General features: G+C 45.1%; 1 protein-coding gene across 1 annotated transcript; it reads left to right on the top strand.

Moving 5' to 3' along the window:
• The first annotated feature begins 14,333 nt into the window (after positions 1-14,333).
• Positions 14,334-16,172, top strand: LOC139159835 (SCAN domain-containing protein 3-like). The gene has a single exon (XM_070737289.1). The coding sequence runs from the start codon at positions 14,334-14,336 to the stop codon at positions 16,170-16,172; it is 1,839 nt and encodes a 612-aa protein (XP_070593390.1).
• The last annotated feature ends 3,219 nt before the right edge of the window (positions 16,173-19,391 follow it).

The following is a 19,391-nucleotide window of genomic DNA, read 5'->3' as shown; positions in this document are numbered from 1 at the left end:
GATTGTGTCCTTATTGTTATGCTCACGAAGGTAGAATTTTAAAAAAAGGCCTTAAAACCAAGAGTGAGTGACTATATGATTCTAAAGCATGGGAATTTTTCAATTCTCTATTTTGTTTTCCTTCAGTGGATTAGAGAAATATATCACGGAAATGTTTGCTCATAATATATCCAGACTTTTGTTGAACTTATTCTTCATCTTATGTACTATATTTGTTGCATAATTATGGGGTTTTAAAAATATTTTAAAATTTTAAATTATTAGATTTGTTATGAACTGTTTTATTGTATTGTGAGCCGCCCCAAGTCTTTTTTTTAATTTATTTTTATTAATTTTAAACAATTTTTATATCACACAACATAAAACAGTGCATAGTGAATTGTGCCCACCACCCCAACACACACACATTCCCCACCACCAAATTGGGGGTGTTTCATTTATAGTCCACTTAACCCAAGAGCAATATATCTGTTTACATATTATAGAGTGATTCCAATTTATTTCTTGTAGCTTGGTCTCGGATTCTGCTCGTCATATATGTCTTACCTTGTCCCACCGTCCCATCAGTTGTCCCAACTCAGTTTCATTATCCGAATTTATCCTTTTATCCATAATTTCAAATTGAATATGGTCCACCATGTACCCATACCAATTTTGCATTGTCCATTTTGTCGCATCCTTCCAACCCAGAACTATTACTGCCTGAGCGCTTTCTATTGCTGCTTTTTTTATTTCTCTAAATTCTCCCATCGCATTACTTTTTACTAGTACTGCCATTTCCTTAGTGATTGTCCATTGTATATTTAGCATTCTATTGATATCCTCTTTCACTTTTTGCCAAAATTCCTGCATTATCGGGCATTCCCAAAACATATGCATAAACATCCCTTTGTCTTGACACCCATGCCAACAATTCCCCCTGACATTCTGCTGAAAGTGTGCGAGTTGAACGGGAGTAAAATACCACTTATGTAATATTTTCCTTCTCGTTTCCCTGATTCTTGTATTTTTAGTTTTCCTTATATTTTCTACTATACAGTAGTCCCTCGCTATACCGCGCTTCACCTACTGCAGCTTCACTTCATCGCGGGTTTCTGAGGAAGTCGATCGGCAGATTTAAACAGCCCGCCGAACTCGATTGGCAGGTTTTTCAAAAAAATAAAATAAATAAAATTGTAAATAATGTATTTAAATACTGTATCTATACTGTGTGGGAAGGGTTTATAAACACTTAAAACAATGAAAACTTACCAAACAATTACAATATAAATACTTAAATAAGTACTATCAGTCGATAAATTCCCCATCGCGGATTTCACCTATCGCGGCCAGGTCTGGAACGTAACACCAGCGATAGGTGAGGGACTACTGTACTTTCCATCTCTTGTACCTCTACTTGTATCTCATTTTGCCACCATTTAGTCAATTCATCAATCATATCCCCTTCTGACTGCATTAGCAATTTATATATATTGGTTGCTTGTGCCTTTATCCCCTCACTTTTTTCTCTTATTATTTTCTCTAACCCTGTCTCCTCCCTCCATAGTACTTCTTTATTCTCCCTTTCATTAAGATATTTACATATTGCATTTATTTGTAGCCACCTTCCTTTACCTAGCCACCATTCTATACGATTTCTACTTGGCCTGCCATCCTTATGATATGTTCTATCTTAGTTATCCCTCTTCCCTTCAACTCTCCTATAACCCTATTTAAGTTCGTTTCATTATCTCTATTTATTACATAAAGCGATGACAGTTTAGATTTATATACTCCTATTCTCCCCTGCCATTTTTTCCAAATTTCCATAGTCCCTTTCATGGGGTCTATTAATTTACCTAAGTAGCTCCTGTTCCAGTTTCTAAAAATTAATTCTCTATTTTTCATCCCGTTTATCTGTTTTTCCAATTTCACCCATTTATTTTCCCATAATTGCAACTCCATTAACCTTTCCATTTGAAAGGCTTCCCTATACAGCTCCAAACAGGGAACTCCCCATCCCCCCTCTTTTTCATTCGCAATTAACCACTTTTTCCTTATTCTTGGTCTCTTATCTTCTTCAATTCAATAATTTAGTTTTTTGTCCCACTCTTTAACCTTCCATGCCGATAGCCCCCTGAGCCGCCCCAAGTCTACGAAGAGGGGCGGCATACAAATCTAATAATAAATAAATGTATGTTGAGAGCATATGCACCAAGACAAATTCCTTGTGGGTCCAATCACACTTGGCCAATAAAATTCTATTCTATTCTATTCTAAATAATAATAAGTAGATCAAACTGCCAGGGGTGATTGTGTGGGACATCAGGGTTGCAGTAAATATGATACGATACCTACAGAGATTCTCAATCATCTCAAAAGTGCATTTTCCAAAAAGCAACTGGACTTTCTTGGCGGGGGGGCTGGCGGGGTGTTTCTTTGAAAACGTTTCACTTCTCATCTAAGAATGAAATAGCTTCTCGGATGAGAAACAAAATGTTTTCAAAGAACTATGGGGGTCGCCCAGAAAGTAATGCACCACATTTGTTTTCTTCAACAATTATTTATTGAACACAGTAAAACTTACACACAAGAAGGGATGATGTTTTTTCTACTCTCCCTATTTTTCCATATAGTCTCCGTCCCGTTCTATGGCCTTCCTCCAGCAAGACACAAGGGCATGTATGCCCTGTCGGTCCCGCTCCTTGTTCTGGTCACGAAGCCATTTCTGCACTGTGCGAATCCCCTCTAATGGCCTCACCCTCTGTGCCCAGCGACTAACCGTACTTCTGTCGACTGCAGATTCTCCATAAACTGTACACAAACGTTTGTGAATATTCTCAACAGTTTCTCCGCAGTGAGAAATTCAATGGCGACACCCTGCTTGTAACGTACTGTACATTACTTACAGACGGCATTTTGAAACACTGCTGCAGGTAGAAACGAAGAAACGAAAAATTTACACACAAGCGAACCAGCAGCGAGATAAGGTAGAACCCAACCCAGGGCTGGCTGGTGCTACACTCCTTCCTACAACAGCAAGTCCACAGGTGTTGTGTGATTTCCCCTAGGAGACTGTCCAGAGAAATCAGTGCATTTCCACAATCATGCTAAGCATATCAGTTGCAGCTGCTTGTCGGCCAGCTGGATTTGGCAAAAGTTACCCATCTTATTGTGGTCCATCATCTGCTGTAGGCAGTCTTCAGCTTACACCCATTCATTTAGTGACTGTTCGAAGTTAAGTTCAACGACATTGGAAAAAAAGGTGACTTTTGATGTTTTTCACATTTACTCTCACTGCAGCATCCCCATGTCATGTGATCAAAACTTAGACGCTTGGCAACGGATTCACATTTTTGTGATTTTCAGTGTCCCCAGGTGTTTGTGTGTGTGTGTTTGTGACCTTCTGACAAGCAAAGTCTTAGGGGGAAGCCAAATTCACCGAACAACTGTGTTACTAATTGAAGGGATTGCAGTTATTCACTTAACCAGAGGTCGTCAAACTTGGCAAGTTTAAGACTTGTGGACTTCAACTCCCAGAATTCTCCAGCCAGCATAGCTGGCTGGAGAACTCTGGGAGTTGAAGTCCACAAGTCTTAAATTTGCCATGCTGGCTGGAGAACTCTGGGAGTTGAAGTCCACAAGTCTTAAATTTGCCATGCTGGCTGGAGAACTCTGGGAGTTGAAGTCCACAAGTCTTAAACTTGCCATTTTGAAGACCTCTGCACTTAACCATCAGGGCAATAAAAGTCAGATAACGAGGCAAAATTGACTTCACTGTCTTGCTTAGCAGTGGAACTTTTAGCCTCCGCTGTGGTAAATCGAGGGCTATCCATATTTGGAGGTGGCCTGAAAAAGCGCAGCAGATTTTAAAGATGATTTTGTAAGTAGCCACCTCCACGGTATTCTTTGTTATCAATGAAGAGAAAGTCTGTAATGTTATTTGGGAATAAATGTATTCTAAATCAGAAAGTTTGACTGCTGATATTATTGTACCTCTCTCTTTCCTCTCAATAAATCTTATTAAAGTCTGTCACAATTTTACCTGAAATGATTGGTTTTTTTGGTTGAGGCAACTGCTGAAGAACTTGCCACAAGGGTACTTCTAAGGTCTCAATATTTTCACTCTCCAATTTAATAATAACAACAGAGTTGCAAGGGACCTTGGAGGAAACTTCAGATCGTGCAGAATGCAGCTGCGAGAGCTATCGTGGGCGTTCCTAAATTCGCCCATGTCACACCAACACTCCGCAGTCTGCACTGGTTGCCGATCAGTTTCCGGTCACAATTCAAAGTGTTGGTTATGACCTATAAAGCCCTTCATGGCACTGGACCAGAATATCTCCGGGACCGCCTTCTGCCGCACGAATCCCAGCGACCAGTTAGGTCCCACAGAGTTGGCCTTCTCCGGGTCCCGTCAACTAAACAATGTCGGTTGGCGGGGCCCAGGGGAAGAGCCTTCTCTGTGGCGGCCCCGACCCTTTGGAACCAACTCCCCCCAGATATCAGAGTTGCCCCCACCCTCCTAGCCTTTCGTAAGCTCCTTAAAACCCACCTCTGTTGTCAGGCATGGGGGAATTGACATGTTCCTTCTCCCTAGGCTTATAAAATTTGTGTATGGTACGCTAGTGTGTATGATTGGTTTTAACTTCTGGGGTTTTTTAAATTAATTTAAATATTGGATTTGTTTTACATTGTATTGCTATTGCTGTGAGCCGCCCCGAGTCTGCGGAGAGGGGCGGCATACAAATCTGATTAAACTTAAACTTAAACTTCTAGTCCAACCCCCTGCTTAGGCAGGAAACCCTACACTACTTCGGACAAATGATTATCCAACATCTTAAAAACGTCCAGTGTTGGAGCATTCACAACTTCTGGTGGTAAGCTGTTCCACTTATCAATTGTTCTGTGAGGAATTTTCTCCTTAGTTTTAAGTTGCTTCTTTCCTTGATTAGTTTCCACTCATTGCTTCTTGTTCTACCCTCAGGTGCTTTGGAGAGTAGTTTTGACTCTCTCTTCTTTGTGGCAACCCCTGAGATATTGGAATACTGCTATCATGTCTCCCCTGGTCCTTCTTTTCATTAAACTAACACACCCATTTCCTGCAACTGTTCTTCATATGTTTTAGCCTCCAATCCCCTAATCCTCTTTGTTGCTCTTCTCTGCACTTTTTCCTAGAGTCTCAACATCCTTTTTACATCGTGGTGAGTAAAACAGTGCAGGATTCCACATGTGGCCTTACCAGGGCCTTATAAAGTGGTATTAACCCTTCACATGATCTTGATTCTATCCTTCTGTTAATGCAGCCTAGAACTGTTGGTTTTTTTGGCAGCTGCTGCACACTGCTGGCTCATATTTCTCCAAAAGCAGTTTAAAACAAACCTGCAATTTGCTTTGATAACTAGCCAAAACTCCAGGAAATATGTGCATAAATCATAAAGCCACTCCAAGTCTTCGGAGAGGGGCAACATACAAATCTAATAAATAAAATCAATCCAGTACTGTACTTCCATCTTAGCCATAATTTTGAACTGTCAGTCACTCCCAGATCTTGATGGCTAACATTTTAGCAGTAACTAAATATCCGATGGTAGCGTAACCCCCAATAATTGTGTTTGCCTTCTCTGCTCATTGTGGACGATAGGAATGGCATCATCTTGCAGTAAATTGTCCCTCTTTTTTTTATTTTTTACTTTGCAGAACATCAAAGTTGCCATTTTCCCCCCTCCAGTAATTTATTATTGGTCGTGATTCTTCATTAAAATCCAATGGCCTGAACACACACCAAGCTATAGTAATAGTTCATGGCATCGCTAGTGTGGCAAGCCCCTCCTCCACAGCTAGCCCTTGACTTACAACCAGGGGTGGGCTACTGCTTGGCTGAATGCGGGGGAATTCAGTGGGGTAGCGAAAATGGAGCTCCACCCCAGAGCACCTGTTGTGGTTAGCTCTGGCCCAGCTCCTGCCCCAAGGACTGTGGATGTGGGGGAGACATCCACATGCTGCAGGCCTGTTTTGCTCCCGGTGGAATCTGCTGATGAAGGCTCCTCTGACCAAGAAGACATGAGTGACAGGGAGGAGGAGAGTGTGGCAGACAGCTCAGAAGGAGATCAATTATCTCTCTCCTCCTTGGATTCAGAACAAGAGTTAATGATACAGCCACGCATGCGGAGAGCGATGCATAGGCAGCAACAACTGAGAGATTATTATCAAAGAAAATGAGGCCACCTGTGGTTGGGTGGGGCTGTGGTCATTAGTGAGGCTGCTATAAAGAGCAGTGTGTGGGTTTGGCCATTGTGGAGGATTATCTGATCATTGTGTTTCGTGCCTGCCTTGCTGACTTTGACCTTTGTGTGCTGATTTTTCCCCGCTTTGAAACTAAACCAGAGCAAAGTGTGTTTCACTTGGTGAAAGAAGAAGGGCTGTGAATTGCCTCATAGCTGCAAGCTAAGTATCTAAGAACTGATAAGGGACTTGTACAAATTACCTGGTTGTTTGGAGATGAGTGCTCTTTGCTATACAAAAAGAGTGCTTAGTTTATTTGAATTTTCGTTATAAAGAACATTGTTTTGAATTTTCAAACGTGTGTGTGTGTCTGAAATTTGTACCTTTGAATTTCCGGGAGGATTCTACCAGAGAGCCCGACAGAACAATTTTACTGAGTATATCCTCTATAACCTTTATTATGTATTCTACTATGTGTATACCCACTAAAACCTTCATTGTGTATTGAACAAAATCAATCAATCAATAAATGAATGTAACCAAATAGAATGAATGGGTCTCGAAAATAATTTCTCAGCTGATGAAAGCCCCTTCTGCTGATACAGTAAAGGAGATCTCCCTGCGGGGGAATATTGTAGGCAAGTTTCATTTGTTAGATCAGAACAACATATGGAATTCAGGTATCCCTTGAACAGGTTGAGTCTGTCTCCATGACACCGCTGAGAAGCAGTTCTGAGTTGCGTAAGAACATGGTTGGATAAAGGCTCTAATCAGTTAATTGTTAACAGGTGCCTCTAGGAAGCTGGTGTTGGTCCCTCTGTCAGCTGCCTCTGGCCAAAATTAGTTTACATAACCATTCTTCGACAATGCAGATGGACAGTTAAGTGGCTGAAAATATTGTTGTATCAGCTTGAAGCCGAGAGTTAGAAACATAGAAGACTGACGGCAGAAAAAGACCTCATGGTCCATCTAGTCTGCCCTTATACTATTTCCTGTATTTCATCTTCCATAAACCAATTGTACATTATAACAAATACCAATGATTTTTGACTGGGCAACTTCTTTATTATTTTACTTTATTTCATTTATTTATTTATTTTGTCCAATGCAAATTGAAAGTTAAAGAGAATAAAAACATGTAGTAGTAAATGTCATGGAAGGGATAGAAGAAGAGATATGAGAATAGAATACATCAATGAAGAGTAGAGGAAAGGATATATGAATGGGAGAAAAGATATATAAAATATAGGAGAGACAATTGGACAGGGGACGGAAGGCACACTAGTGCACTTAGGCTCGCCCCTTACTGACCTCTAAGGAATCTGGAGAGGTCAACCATGGAAAGTCTAAGGGAAAAATGTTGGGGGTTGACACCACGGAGTCTGGTAGTGAGTTCCACGCTTCAACAACTCGATTGCTAAAGTCATATTTTTTACAGTCAAGTTTGGAGCGGTTGATATTAAGTTTGAAACTGCTGCGTGCTCTTGTGTTATTGCGGTTGAAGCTGAAGTAGTTGTTGACAGGCAGGATGTTGCATTTGATGCCAAGTCCCAGTGATTCCTGGACTAGTCCCAGCAATTTTACAGACTTTGGAAGTAGTTTGCCATTTCCTGCTTCTTAGGATTGAGTGTGGCTGGCTGGTCATACAAATAGCTTTGAGCTCAAGGCAATTACAGATTATACTAGAGTTGAAAGGGACCTTGTAGGTCATCTAGTTCAGAGGTCCCCAACCGCCGGTCCGCGGACCAGGACCGGGCCGTTGGGGTTTTTCAGCCGGTCCGCGGCGGCGCTGACAGCTAGCTCCGCGGCCCTGCGCCTGGTCAGAGCTCGCTCTGTGTGGATTTATAATGTTTTCTGCCATAGCCGTGACAGCTCGCAGCTCCCGGCAGAGAACATTATGCAGGACGGGGTGGGGCGTCGGGCGGGTCTTAGTGACGCAGCCCTCCACAGCACAGCATGGTACCTGTTGTACGTCACGGGGCGGGTCTTAGTGACGCGGTCCTCCTGCACAGCATGGTGTGTTCCTGACAGGGTGGGGCAGCAGGCTCTCCTTACTGACACGCCCCCGGCAGAACATGTTATGTGGGGCGTGCTGGGGCAACAGATTGGCTTCAGTGACGCGGCTCCCGGTACCGGTGTTCAGTGTGTAGCGCTGCTAAGCAGCAGCGCTGTATACACTGACGCTCAATGTACAATGCTGCTACTTAGCAGCGCTGTACACAGAGGTCCCGCCAGCATCCTCCCCATACAGCGCTGTCTGGTGCATATAGCAGTGCTAGTAGCAGTGCTGTACACTGAAACTCAATGTACAGTGCTGCTACTCGCAGAATGTGCTCAGGCAGGAGCAGGGACGAGCAGGGTCATGTGTGTCCAGCGCTCCTTCCCCTCCTGCTAGCTGCGAGTTGGAGGGGCAGGGGCTCTGGATGCTAATGGAAAGCTAGATATGACGTCAGGTGTCCCACCCTTATGACTCCTGTAGCTGTGTTCTGGTGTCGTGCGGCCCAGCAGCAGATTTTCTGGTTAAAGTGAAAAAAGCAAATAACAGTGAAAATTCATAGCAGCGGTGTTGTGGTTCCGTCTGAGGCCCCTCAGGGAACGGCTGATCTTCTGTCGGTTTCCAGCTCAGAGGGAGAGGATGAGGAACAGGAGGTGCAGGCAGACGAGGAGGAGGAATCCCAGGCTGAAGAAGAGGGAGGACAGCCAGGGTCCCCCCAGAGGGAGCTCTCCCCAGCAAGCAGCCTGGATTCCTTAGAGGAAAATGCACAAGCCATAATTGATCTGCGACAGAGAAGAGCTACACAGCGAAGGGACCAATTGGCTAGGTACTTTCAGCATTAAAGAGGCAACAGCTGGGTTTGGGTGTGGTGCTCTTTGGAAAGGCTAAAAGGCAGACCCACCCTTCCTGGCTTGTGGAGTTTTATCTTTGAGAGTCTTGGGACCTGGCTGTGAACTTTGGCGTTTTGGAATCCTGGTTTGTGCCTTTGACTACTGAAACCTTGGGGTGGGTGTGCCAGCAAGAAGCTTGCTGTATTGTCTGGACATCAGGACTCTGCTGTAAAGTATTATAGCCTGTCTGTTGGGAAGAACAGGTTTTCCTCTGTGTTTATTTTTTCCAGCTATAAAGTACTTTTGCTTTTACCAGAGTGTCTGGCTGTTTTTTCCAGTTGGTGTTGAGGTCTGGGGGAACCCAGACAGAACAAGCAGTGGCTGTGTCCAGTAGCAGCAGTAGTGGTCATTGTTGAGTATGTTAATATGCCATGTAAATAGTTGCCTGAGGTGAATGCTGTTACCAGGCAGATTGGAAATGCTAGGAGGCGTCTGATTGGCTCAGACGCAGGACAGCTCTTTTGGCGCGAGCCTTAAGAGTATAAATAGAGCCGAGTTTCTCATTGCCGGCTGGTGAGTTCCCAGCTGATTGTCACTTGCGGAAAGAGCTGAATAAAGGGAACCACTGTTTAGCACTTCGTCTGGCGTCTCAATATATTTCACTGGCGACGAGAACCGGAGAGAACCTACAAGCAAGATGAATCCTTCGCAGATCGGCCGAGCACCCGACTACTTCGACCCCGAAAAAGCGTCTTGGGAAGCCTACATGACCCGCTTCGAAATCTTCCTGGAAGCCGCCGGAATGGGGACCGCCGAAGACGACAGAAAGCGAGCCATCTTCCTTAACTACTGCGGCCCCGAAATCTTCGACTTGGTTCAAACGCTCACCGATCCGCTTCCTGCCAAGAACGTGCCGTGGCCAGACTTACAATCCAAGCTTGCGGGTCATTTCAAACCCACGAAGCCAGCTGTGGTATACCGCCATCAGTTCTCCAGGATGGCCCAACGGGAAGCTGAGTCTATTAATCAATTCGCCACAAGACTCCGAACCGTACTGTCAAAATGCCGTTTTGACAGCCCAGAAGCTCGACTAACAGACGCAATCATATTCGGCATGAAAAACGCCACCGTACGCGGCAAACTCCTCACCGAGGACGAACCTACCTTGCAAACCGTCATCAAGCTAGCCCAGACAGCCGAGGTCGCCGAAGCGGCTGCCAAAGACCTCCAAAGCCACGTCAACAAAGAAACCGTCTCTAAGATCTCCTCCACAGCTGATCCAGCCGACGACCTCAGCCCTCCAGCCGCCACCGACGATTCCTGCCTCCTGCTTCCCAGCGACCCCTCACGACAACCGAGATACCCTCGCACACCAGCTCCATGCCCAGGTTGCCGGGGAAATCATCCGCGACTTCGCTGCCCGTTTCGGGAAGCCATCTGTCGCCGCTGCAATCGGCGCGGTCACATCGCTGAGGCCTGCCGGGCTCCCCAGCCTGAAGAAACCTTTTCCGCTCCGCGCCAACAGCGTTTCTCCTACCAGGCTCCACAAGCCCGTGAAAACCGGCCTCCAAGATCTTTCACCCGGAAAAACAACTCAGCCGCTAACCGCGACTACAACAGAGGTAACTGTCAAACTTACGTAAATTGCGCAAATTCTACGCAAGGCACCAAAATCATTATTTCGCTACTTTTAAATGGCAAGCCTTGTGATTTAGAACTGGACACCGGGTCTAGGCACTCTATTATGCCTTGGGACAAATTTAAAATGTATATGCCAAATGTCTGTAAATCTAAGTTAACTCAAACTGCTTTGATTATAAGGGATTTCCAGGGACATGTAATCCCTGTATTGGGTAAAATTGATATTCCTGTACAGTTCAAATCTGTTAAATGTTCCCTACCTTTGGTAATAGTGGATGGGGCAAGGCATTCCCTCCTTGGGTTAACCTGGATGGCCCCCTTAGGTATTGAGATCTCTGGCATCTGTTTAGTACAGTCCCCCTCTGATACCCCAGATTTTGTACAGGAGTTTCCTGAAGTATTCAGCCCCACTTTGGGAACTTATAAGGGGGACCCTATCTCTTTCTCCATAGACCCAAAGGTTCCGCCCATTCGCCTGAAACCACGAAGGGTTCCTTTACCTTTACTGCCTAAACTAGACCATCAGCTAGATCTACTTATTGCTCAAGGAATCCTAGTCCCTGTAGAGCAAGGGCCATGGGAGACTCCAATTGTCACACCATTGAAACCGGACGGTTCGCTAAGAGTCTGTGCAGACTACAAGTCTACTATTAATAAGGCCCTTCAGCATCACCCCTATCCCATACCAGTAGTTCAGCACCTCCTACACTCCCTAGGAGAGGGAAAAGTCTTTGCAAAGATCGATCTTGCTCAGGCATACCTGCAGCTTCCGGTCGATGAGCCTACCTCTTTGGCTCAGACAATTGTCACGCACAGAGGGGCTTTCCGATGCACAAGATTGCAATTCGGGGTAAGCATAGCCCCTGGGATTTTTCAGAGCTTAATGGAGCGAGTATTAACGGGGCTTGAAGGAACCATACCCTACTTCGATGATATACTAATTTCGGCTAAAACCATTCCCCAATTGAACCAGAGAATCAGGGCTGTCCTACAACGACTCCAATCCAAGGGCCTCAGAGTAAAAGCAGACAAGTGTGTATGGGGCACCACTAGCATTGAATTTCTAGGATATAGAATAGATAGTCAGGGCATCCACCCCACAACTGATAAATTAAAAGCAATTACCGAAGCACCTGAACCAACCAATAAGACTGAACTACAAGCTTTTTTGGGTCTTCTGAATTTTTATTCTATTTTTTTGAGACAGAAGGCAACGGTCGCAGAACCCCTCCACCGACTCCTTCAGAAGGGAATTCCCTGGACCTGGGGCAGACCTGAACGCCAAGCATTTTCTCTAATAAAGACCTTATTGACTTCTAATAGTGTGGTGGTTCAGTACAGTTCAGTCTTGCCCATAAGGCTTACATGCGATGCTTCGGCTTATGGGGTGGGCGGAGTACTGGCCCACGTAATGCCAGACAACACTGAGGCACCTATAGCTTTTTTCTCCAGAACGCTGACCCCTGCTGAGCGGAACTATAGCCAGTTGGATAAAGAGGCCCTGGCTTTAATAGCTTGCATTAAGAAATTTCATAATTACTTATTTGGAAGGAGGTTTGAATTAATAACAGACCACAAACCCCTTTTGGGACTGTTGCCTTCAGATAAACCTACCCCTCCGTTCATGTCCCCTAGACTGATTAGATGGGCTCTCTTCCTCTCCAGTTATCAGTATACCTTAATACATAAGGGAGGGAAGTCCATAAGCCACGCTGATGGACTAAGCAGGTGCCCTTTGGCACAAAGAGGGGAAGAACCAGTTCCTTCGGATGATGTACTACTGTTAGAAATAGAAGAAACCCCCCTAACTTCAGCCAGGGAAGTGGCCGAGCATACTAAGTCAGATCCCATTCTTCAAACAGTAATTAATTGTATACACAGGGGTTGGCTTGGGGGACCAGAGGAGGGGGGACTGGCAGACTTTAAGACAAAGCGACTAGAATTGTCCTACATGAAAGGATGTGTACTATGGGGGGATCGAGTGGTCATTCCAACTACCCTTAGGAAAAAGGTGTTGACTATGTTGCATGTGGGACACCCAGGCATTGTCCGAATGAAGGGTTTGGCAAGGGGATACCTGTGGTGGCCGGGCCTAGATCTCGATATTGAACATTGGGTAGCTAGGTGTGACCCCTGTCAAGAGTCACGACCCAATCCCCCTCGAACTGCCCCCGTAGAGTGGGGAGAGCCCACTGGGCCTTGGTCCAGGATACATATAGACTTTGCTGGCCCCATCGGGTCCCAGTATTTCCTGGTTGTCGTAGATGCCTTTTCTAAGTGGGTAGAGGTAGTGGCTATGCAGAATATAACAACATGTGCCACTATAAAGGTTCTGTATCATTTGTTTGCAACCCATGGGTGTCCTGATGTCCTTGTTTCAGACAATGGGCCACAACTGACCGCACGACAGTTTGAGGTGTTTTTGAGTAATATAGGTGTCAGGCATGCACTAATCTCCCCTTACTCCCCATGGGCTAACGGGTTGGCTGACCGTTATGTGCGTGTGGCGAAAGAGGCGCTGCGCAGAGCAGGCCCTGGGGAAATACAAAGTAAATTAGACCAATTCCTGTTAATGCAACATATTACTCCAAATGCTGCCACCAATAAAAGCCCTGCAGAAGTCTTAATGGGGCGGAAACTAAGGTCTCCTTTAGACAGGTTACATCCTCGATATTCAAATACCATGGGTCAAGGTGAAATGTCTGTAATACCTGAAAGAAGCATGTATCTAGGCCAGAATGTATTTGCCCGAAATTTTGATGGGGGAGTTCAATGGGTAAAAGGAAAAGTCCTACAACAAAAGGGGCCTAAAACATATTTAATACAATTAGAGGATGGCCGTATTTGGAAACGGCACATTGATTACTTAAGAGGGCGGATTAACTCTGAAAATACGCAAACCGCCATTGTAACCTCTTCCCCCAAAGCAGACTCTTATGTACAACCCGATTTGTTGGATGTAAATTTGGGCTCACCGAGGCTGGAACGCTCCCACGACACCAACGAGCCACCATCATCCTCCTCCGACGTCGATTCAGCTTCCATCCGGACTTCGCTGCAGGCCGGAGCCCCCACTCGGGCCCAGCCAGGCTCCGGATCCGACAGAGAGCCAACCTCCACCAACGAAGTTCCAGACTCGACTGATCTGCGCAGGTCTGAGCGAGCCTCGCGCAGACCCACTCGATTGGAGGACTTCATCACATGGCTCAATTGATGGACAGTTGGCACTTGACTAAGGAGGGAGGGGTGTTGAGTATGTTAATATGCCATGTAAATAGTTGCCTGAGGTGAATGCTGTTACCAGGCAGATTGGAAATGCTAGGAGGCGTCTGATTGGCTCAGACGCAGGACAGCTCTTTTGGCGCGAGCCTTAAGAGTATAAATAGAGCCGAGTTTCTCATTGCCGGCTGGTGAGTTCCCAGCTGATTGTCACTTGCGGAAAGAGCTGAATAAAGGGAACCACTGTTTAGCACTTCGTCTGGCGTCTCAATATATTTCAGTCATCATCATCAGTGCCCGTCTCCAGTAGCAATAGCCATCTTTCTGTGTTAGGGGCCCACTACGCCTTCACCTCTAACCCTTGTAAAATGAGTAAAAAACAAACATCACTGAAGAGCTTCTTTGAAAAGGAAGAAAGACCCAATGAGACAGATGAAGACTCCATGACTGCTAAAAAAAAGAAAGCTGCATTTAAAAGAAAATACAATGAGTCCTACTTAAATTATGGGTTCATCGCAACTGGCGATTCACATGCCCCAAGCCCCCTCTGTCTGATATGTGGCGACCAGCTATCCAACGAGGCCATGAAGCCTTCAAAACTGGTTCGCCACTTACAGACCAAGCACCCTGCATCAAAAGACAAGCCTTTGGAGTTTTTTGAAAGAAAAAACCCCGAACACGAAGGACAGAAGCAATTATTGAAGGCCACCACATCAACAAATGTGTCTGCTCTGAGAGCATCATTCTTAGTGGCTAACCGCATTGCCAAGGCTAAGAAGCCCTTCACTATTGGTGAAGAGTTGATCCTGCCTGCCGCTAAGGACATTTGCCAGGAACTTTTAGGAGAGGCTGCGGTTAAAAAAGTGGCACAGGTTCCTCTTTCAGCGAGCACTGTCAATAGACAAATTAATGAAATAGCAGAAGACATTGAGGTACAATTGTTGGAGAGGATTAATGCGTCACCATGGTACGCAATCCAGGTTGACGAGTCTACTGACGTTGACAACAAGGCAATGATGCTTGTTTATGTGCGATATATTTTTCAAGAGGATGTGCATGAGGATATGTTATGTGTATTATTGTTGCCAGCCAACACCACAGGTGCAGAACTATTCAAGTCTTTGGATGATTACATATCAGGAAACCTAAACTGGTCATTTTGTGTTGGTATATGCACAGACGGAGCAGCTGCCATGAATGGACGGCTTTCTGGTTTAACTACCCGGGTCAAAGAGGTTGCGTCTGAATGCGACTCTACGCACTGTGTCATCCATAGAGAAATGCTGGCAAGCCGAAAAATGTCACCTGAACTTAACAGCGTTTTGCAAGATGTGATTAAAGTTATTAATCACATAAAAGCACATGCCCTTAACTCACGTCTGTTCGAGCAGCTCTGTGAGGAGATGGACGCGGAGCACAAACGTCTTCTCCTACACACAGAAGTCAGATGGCTTTCTAAAGGTAGAGCACTGGCCAGAGTTTTTGAGTTACGAGACCCGCTTTATAGATTTCTTTTAGAAAAAGAATCGCCACTTGCAGCACATTTCAGTAGTAAGGAATGGGTCACAAAACTTGCTTACTTATGTGACATTTTCAACTTTTTGAACGAACTTAATCTGTCACTTCAGGGGAGAATGACAACTGCCTTCAAGTTGGCAGATAAAGTTGCTGCATTTAAAGCCAAACTGGAAGTGTGGGGACTGCGAGTGAGAACAGGGATATTTGACATGTTTCAAACATTAGCAGGAATTTTGGAAGAGACCGAGCCTGAGCCTTCATTCTCCCAGTTGGTACATGATCACCTATCTCAGCTTTCAGAAGAGTTTGAGCGCTATTTTCCGACCACAAAAGACCCACGAACTAGGAAGGAATGGATTCGCAACCCATTTGTGAACAAGCCAGGTGAATCGACCTTGTCCGTGCTTGAAGAAGACCAACTGCTTGAGATTGCAAATGATGGTAGCCTTAAAAGTATGTTTGAGACTTCAAATCTCCCAACATTCTGGATTAAAGTCCAGGCTGAATATCCTGGGATCGCCACCAAAGCACTGAAAACTCTGCTTCCTTTTCCAACATCCTATCTTTGTGAAACTGGGTTTTCTGCCATGACAACAGCAAAAACGAGATTACGGAGTAGACTGGACATAAGGAACACACTTCGGGTTTCACTGTCTCCCATCGCCCCTAGATGGGACCGTCTTGTTGCAGGAAAACAAGCCCAGTGCTCCCACTGGTCCAGGGAAACAAGCCTGGTGCTCCCACTCATTCTGAACCTATGGTAAGTTGAATCACATTCTCATTATAAATGTCATAATTATATGATAAGTATGCACTAAGCTCCACCCCTCCATAACCCCACCCCCATATGACCAAAGCCCCACCCCCACCCCCACCGGGCCATGGAAAACTGGTCTAGCTTAAAGCTGGTCCCTGGTGCAAAAAAGGTTGGGGACCTCTGATCTAGTTCAACCCCCTGCTCAAGCAGGAGTCCCTACACCATTTCAGACAGATGGCAGTCTAATTTCCAATGAAGGTCTCAAGTGCTGGAGCTCTCACAACCTCCGCAGGCAAGCCGTTCCACTGGTTGATCATTCTCACCATCAGGAAGTTCCTCCTTATTTCCAAGTTGAATCTCTCTTTGGTCAGCTTCTGTTCTGCCGGGTTCATTGGTAGGAGCCTCCGAAAATTCAAGGGTACAAATTGCAGACACACACACGTTTGAAAATTCAAAACAATGTTCTTTATCCCAAAAGTCAAAATAAACTAAGCACTCTTTTTGTATTGCAAAGAGCACTCATCCCAAAACAACTGGGTAGTCTGTACAATTTCCCTTAAGCAGTCATTAAGTACTTAGCTAGCAGCTGTGAAGAAACTTCACACCCCTTCTTCTTCCAACCACGTTGCTCTGCTTTGGTTTCAAAGGCATGAAAATTCAACAAAGTCCAGAAAACAGCAACACACGATTCCTGAAGAACTGCGATCAGATACTCTTCCACAACAGCCAAACCCACACGCTGCTATTTATAGCAGCAGCCCTAATTACTGGAGCCCCACCCAACCACAGGTGGCCTCGTTTTCTCTTGTAATAATCCTTCAGTTGTTGTCTCCTATACATCACTCTACGCATGCGTGGATGTGTCATTAATTCTTGTTCAGAATCCAAGGATGATACAGATGATTGATCTCCTCCTGGGCTGTCTGCCAAACTCCCCTCTTCCCTGTCACTCACGCTTCCTTGGTCAGAGGAGGCTTCATCGGCAGATTCCATCGGGAGCAAAACAGGCCTGCTGCATGTGGATGTCTCCCCCACATCCACCTGCACATTCTTTGCGGCAGGAGCTGGGCCAGAGCTAACCACAACCACAACATTATTCCTTATCTGGCTTTCTGGTGCTTTGGAAAACAGCCCGACCCCCCTCCTCAGTGTGGCAGCCCCTCAAGTATTGGAAGACTGCTATCCATATCTCCCCTGGTCCTTTTCTTCGCTAGACTGTCCATGCCCAGTTCTTGCAATCGCTTTTCATATCTTATCATTTCCAGTCCCTTAATCATCCTGGTTGCTCCCTGTTGCACTTCCTCTAGTGTTTCAATATCTTTTTTGTGGTGTGGTGACCAAAACTGGATGCAGTACTCTAGGTGTGGTCTAACTAAGGCTTTATAGCAGTGGTTTTCAACTGGAGGTCGGGACCCTTCTGGGGGTCGAATGACCATTTCACAGGGATCGCCTAAGACCATGGGAAAAGACAAATTTCCCATGGTCTTAGGAACTAAAGCTTCTATTCTGACGCCTTGGAACATATTTTTATAATCGGACCAATCAGGTGTTTACAGTGGGGGTGTCTCTCTGACTTTCCTGCCAATCAGCTTAAAGCTCTGTTGGGAGAATTGGCGCTAGACTTATGGCTGGGAGTCACAACATGAGGAACTGTATTAAGGGGTCGCGGCATTAGAAAGGTTGAAGAACCACTGCATTTATAGAGTGATATTAGTACCTCCTAGCTGGACTAGATGTCACGGTCTTCTAGTTTCCAGCTGATCCCTTAATCACTACCCCAAATTATATTGTTCACTTTAGAAGTCCCTTGGGTGTCCTTCTTCTTAGGCACTTTTCAAAATCAATATTCAAGTGTTTGAAATGCTAAATTTGGACAGAGAAGAACTTGGGTTCAAGTTCTCACTCAGCCATAGTTCTGGGCAGATGGCTTTGAGCTCTACCCAACGTATCTACAGGGTTGTTGAGAATAAGCTGGGAGACCTATCTTACCTGAGAGAAATGATATATATACAAGTAGTCCTCGACTTACAGCAATCCATTTAGGGACCGTTCAAAGTTACAACAGCCTTGAAAAAAGTGACTTATGACGATTTTTCAGAGTTACATCCTCGGCAGTATCCCCATGGTCATTTGACCAAAATTCAGACGTTTGGTTACTGGTTCATATTTATGATGGTTGCAGCGTCCCTGGGGGGGTCATGGGATCCCCTTTTGTGACCTTCTGACAAGCAAAGTCAATGGAGAAGCCAGGTTCACTTAACAACTGGGTTGCTGGCTTAACAACTGCAGTGATTCACTTAACAGCTATGGCAAGAAAAAGTTGTAAAACTCACTTAACAAATGTCTCAACAAATGAAATTTGGGGCTCAATTGTGGACATAAGTGGAGGACTCCCTGTAGCTACAATGTTGATCTATGCAAAGCTTACCTTCCTGATTAAAACTTCTACGAATGCTAGGATGGGCAGATTGACATGGCCCAGAAAATAAATGGAAATTATTCCAGATCTTCCAGAACATTGATCAAGAAGATATAAACCAAATAACTCTGGACTTAAGATTATATTTCCAATTTTGGAAAGATTTGGGAAACCCCCCCACCCCAATAATTGTTGTAGTTAGCTCTGGCCCAACTCTTGCCCCAAGGACTGTGGATGTGGGGGAGACATCCACATGCTGCAGGCCTGTTTTGCCCCTGGTGGCATCTGATGATGAAGGCTCCTCTGACCAAGAAGACATGAGTGACAGGGAGGAGGAGAGTGTGGCAGACAGCTCAGAAGGAGATCAATTATCTCTCTCCTCCTTGGATTCAGAACAAGAGTTAATGATACAGCCACGCATGCAGAGAGCGATGCATAGGCAACAACAACTGAGAGATTATTATAAAAGAAAATGAGGCCACCTGTGGTTGGGTGGGGCTGTGGTAATTAGTGAGGCTGCTATAAATAGCAGCCTGTGGGTTTGGCCATTGTGGAGGATTATCTGATCATTGTGTTTCGTGACTGCTTTACTGACTTTGACTTTTTGTGTGCTGATTTTCTCCCCGCTTTGAAACTAAACCAGGGCAAAGTGTGTTTCACTTTGTGAAAGAAGAAGGACTGTGAATTACCTCACAGCTGCAAGCTAAGTATCACAGAACTGATAAGGGACTTGTACAAATTACCAGTTTGTTTGGAGACCAGTGCTCTTTGCTATACAAAAAGAGGGCTTGGTTTAAGTGAATTTTC

The sequence above is a fragment of the Erythrolamprus reginae genome, chromosome 1, assembly GCF_031021105.1.
Source record: "Erythrolamprus reginae isolate rEryReg1 chromosome 1, rEryReg1.hap1, whole genome shotgun sequence".
NCBI lineage: Eukaryota > Metazoa > Chordata > Lepidosauria > Squamata > Dipsadidae > Erythrolamprus > Erythrolamprus reginae.
The sequence above is the reverse complement of the archived record's forward strand: the minus strand, read 5'-3'. Positions and strand labels throughout refer to the sequence as shown.

What these genes read in the sequence shown, in the direction of transcription:
- LOC139159835 (XM_070737289.1), top strand. Translation starts at nt 14,334, where the DNA reads ATGACTGCTAAAAAAAAGAAAGCTGCATTTAAAAGAAAATACAATGAG.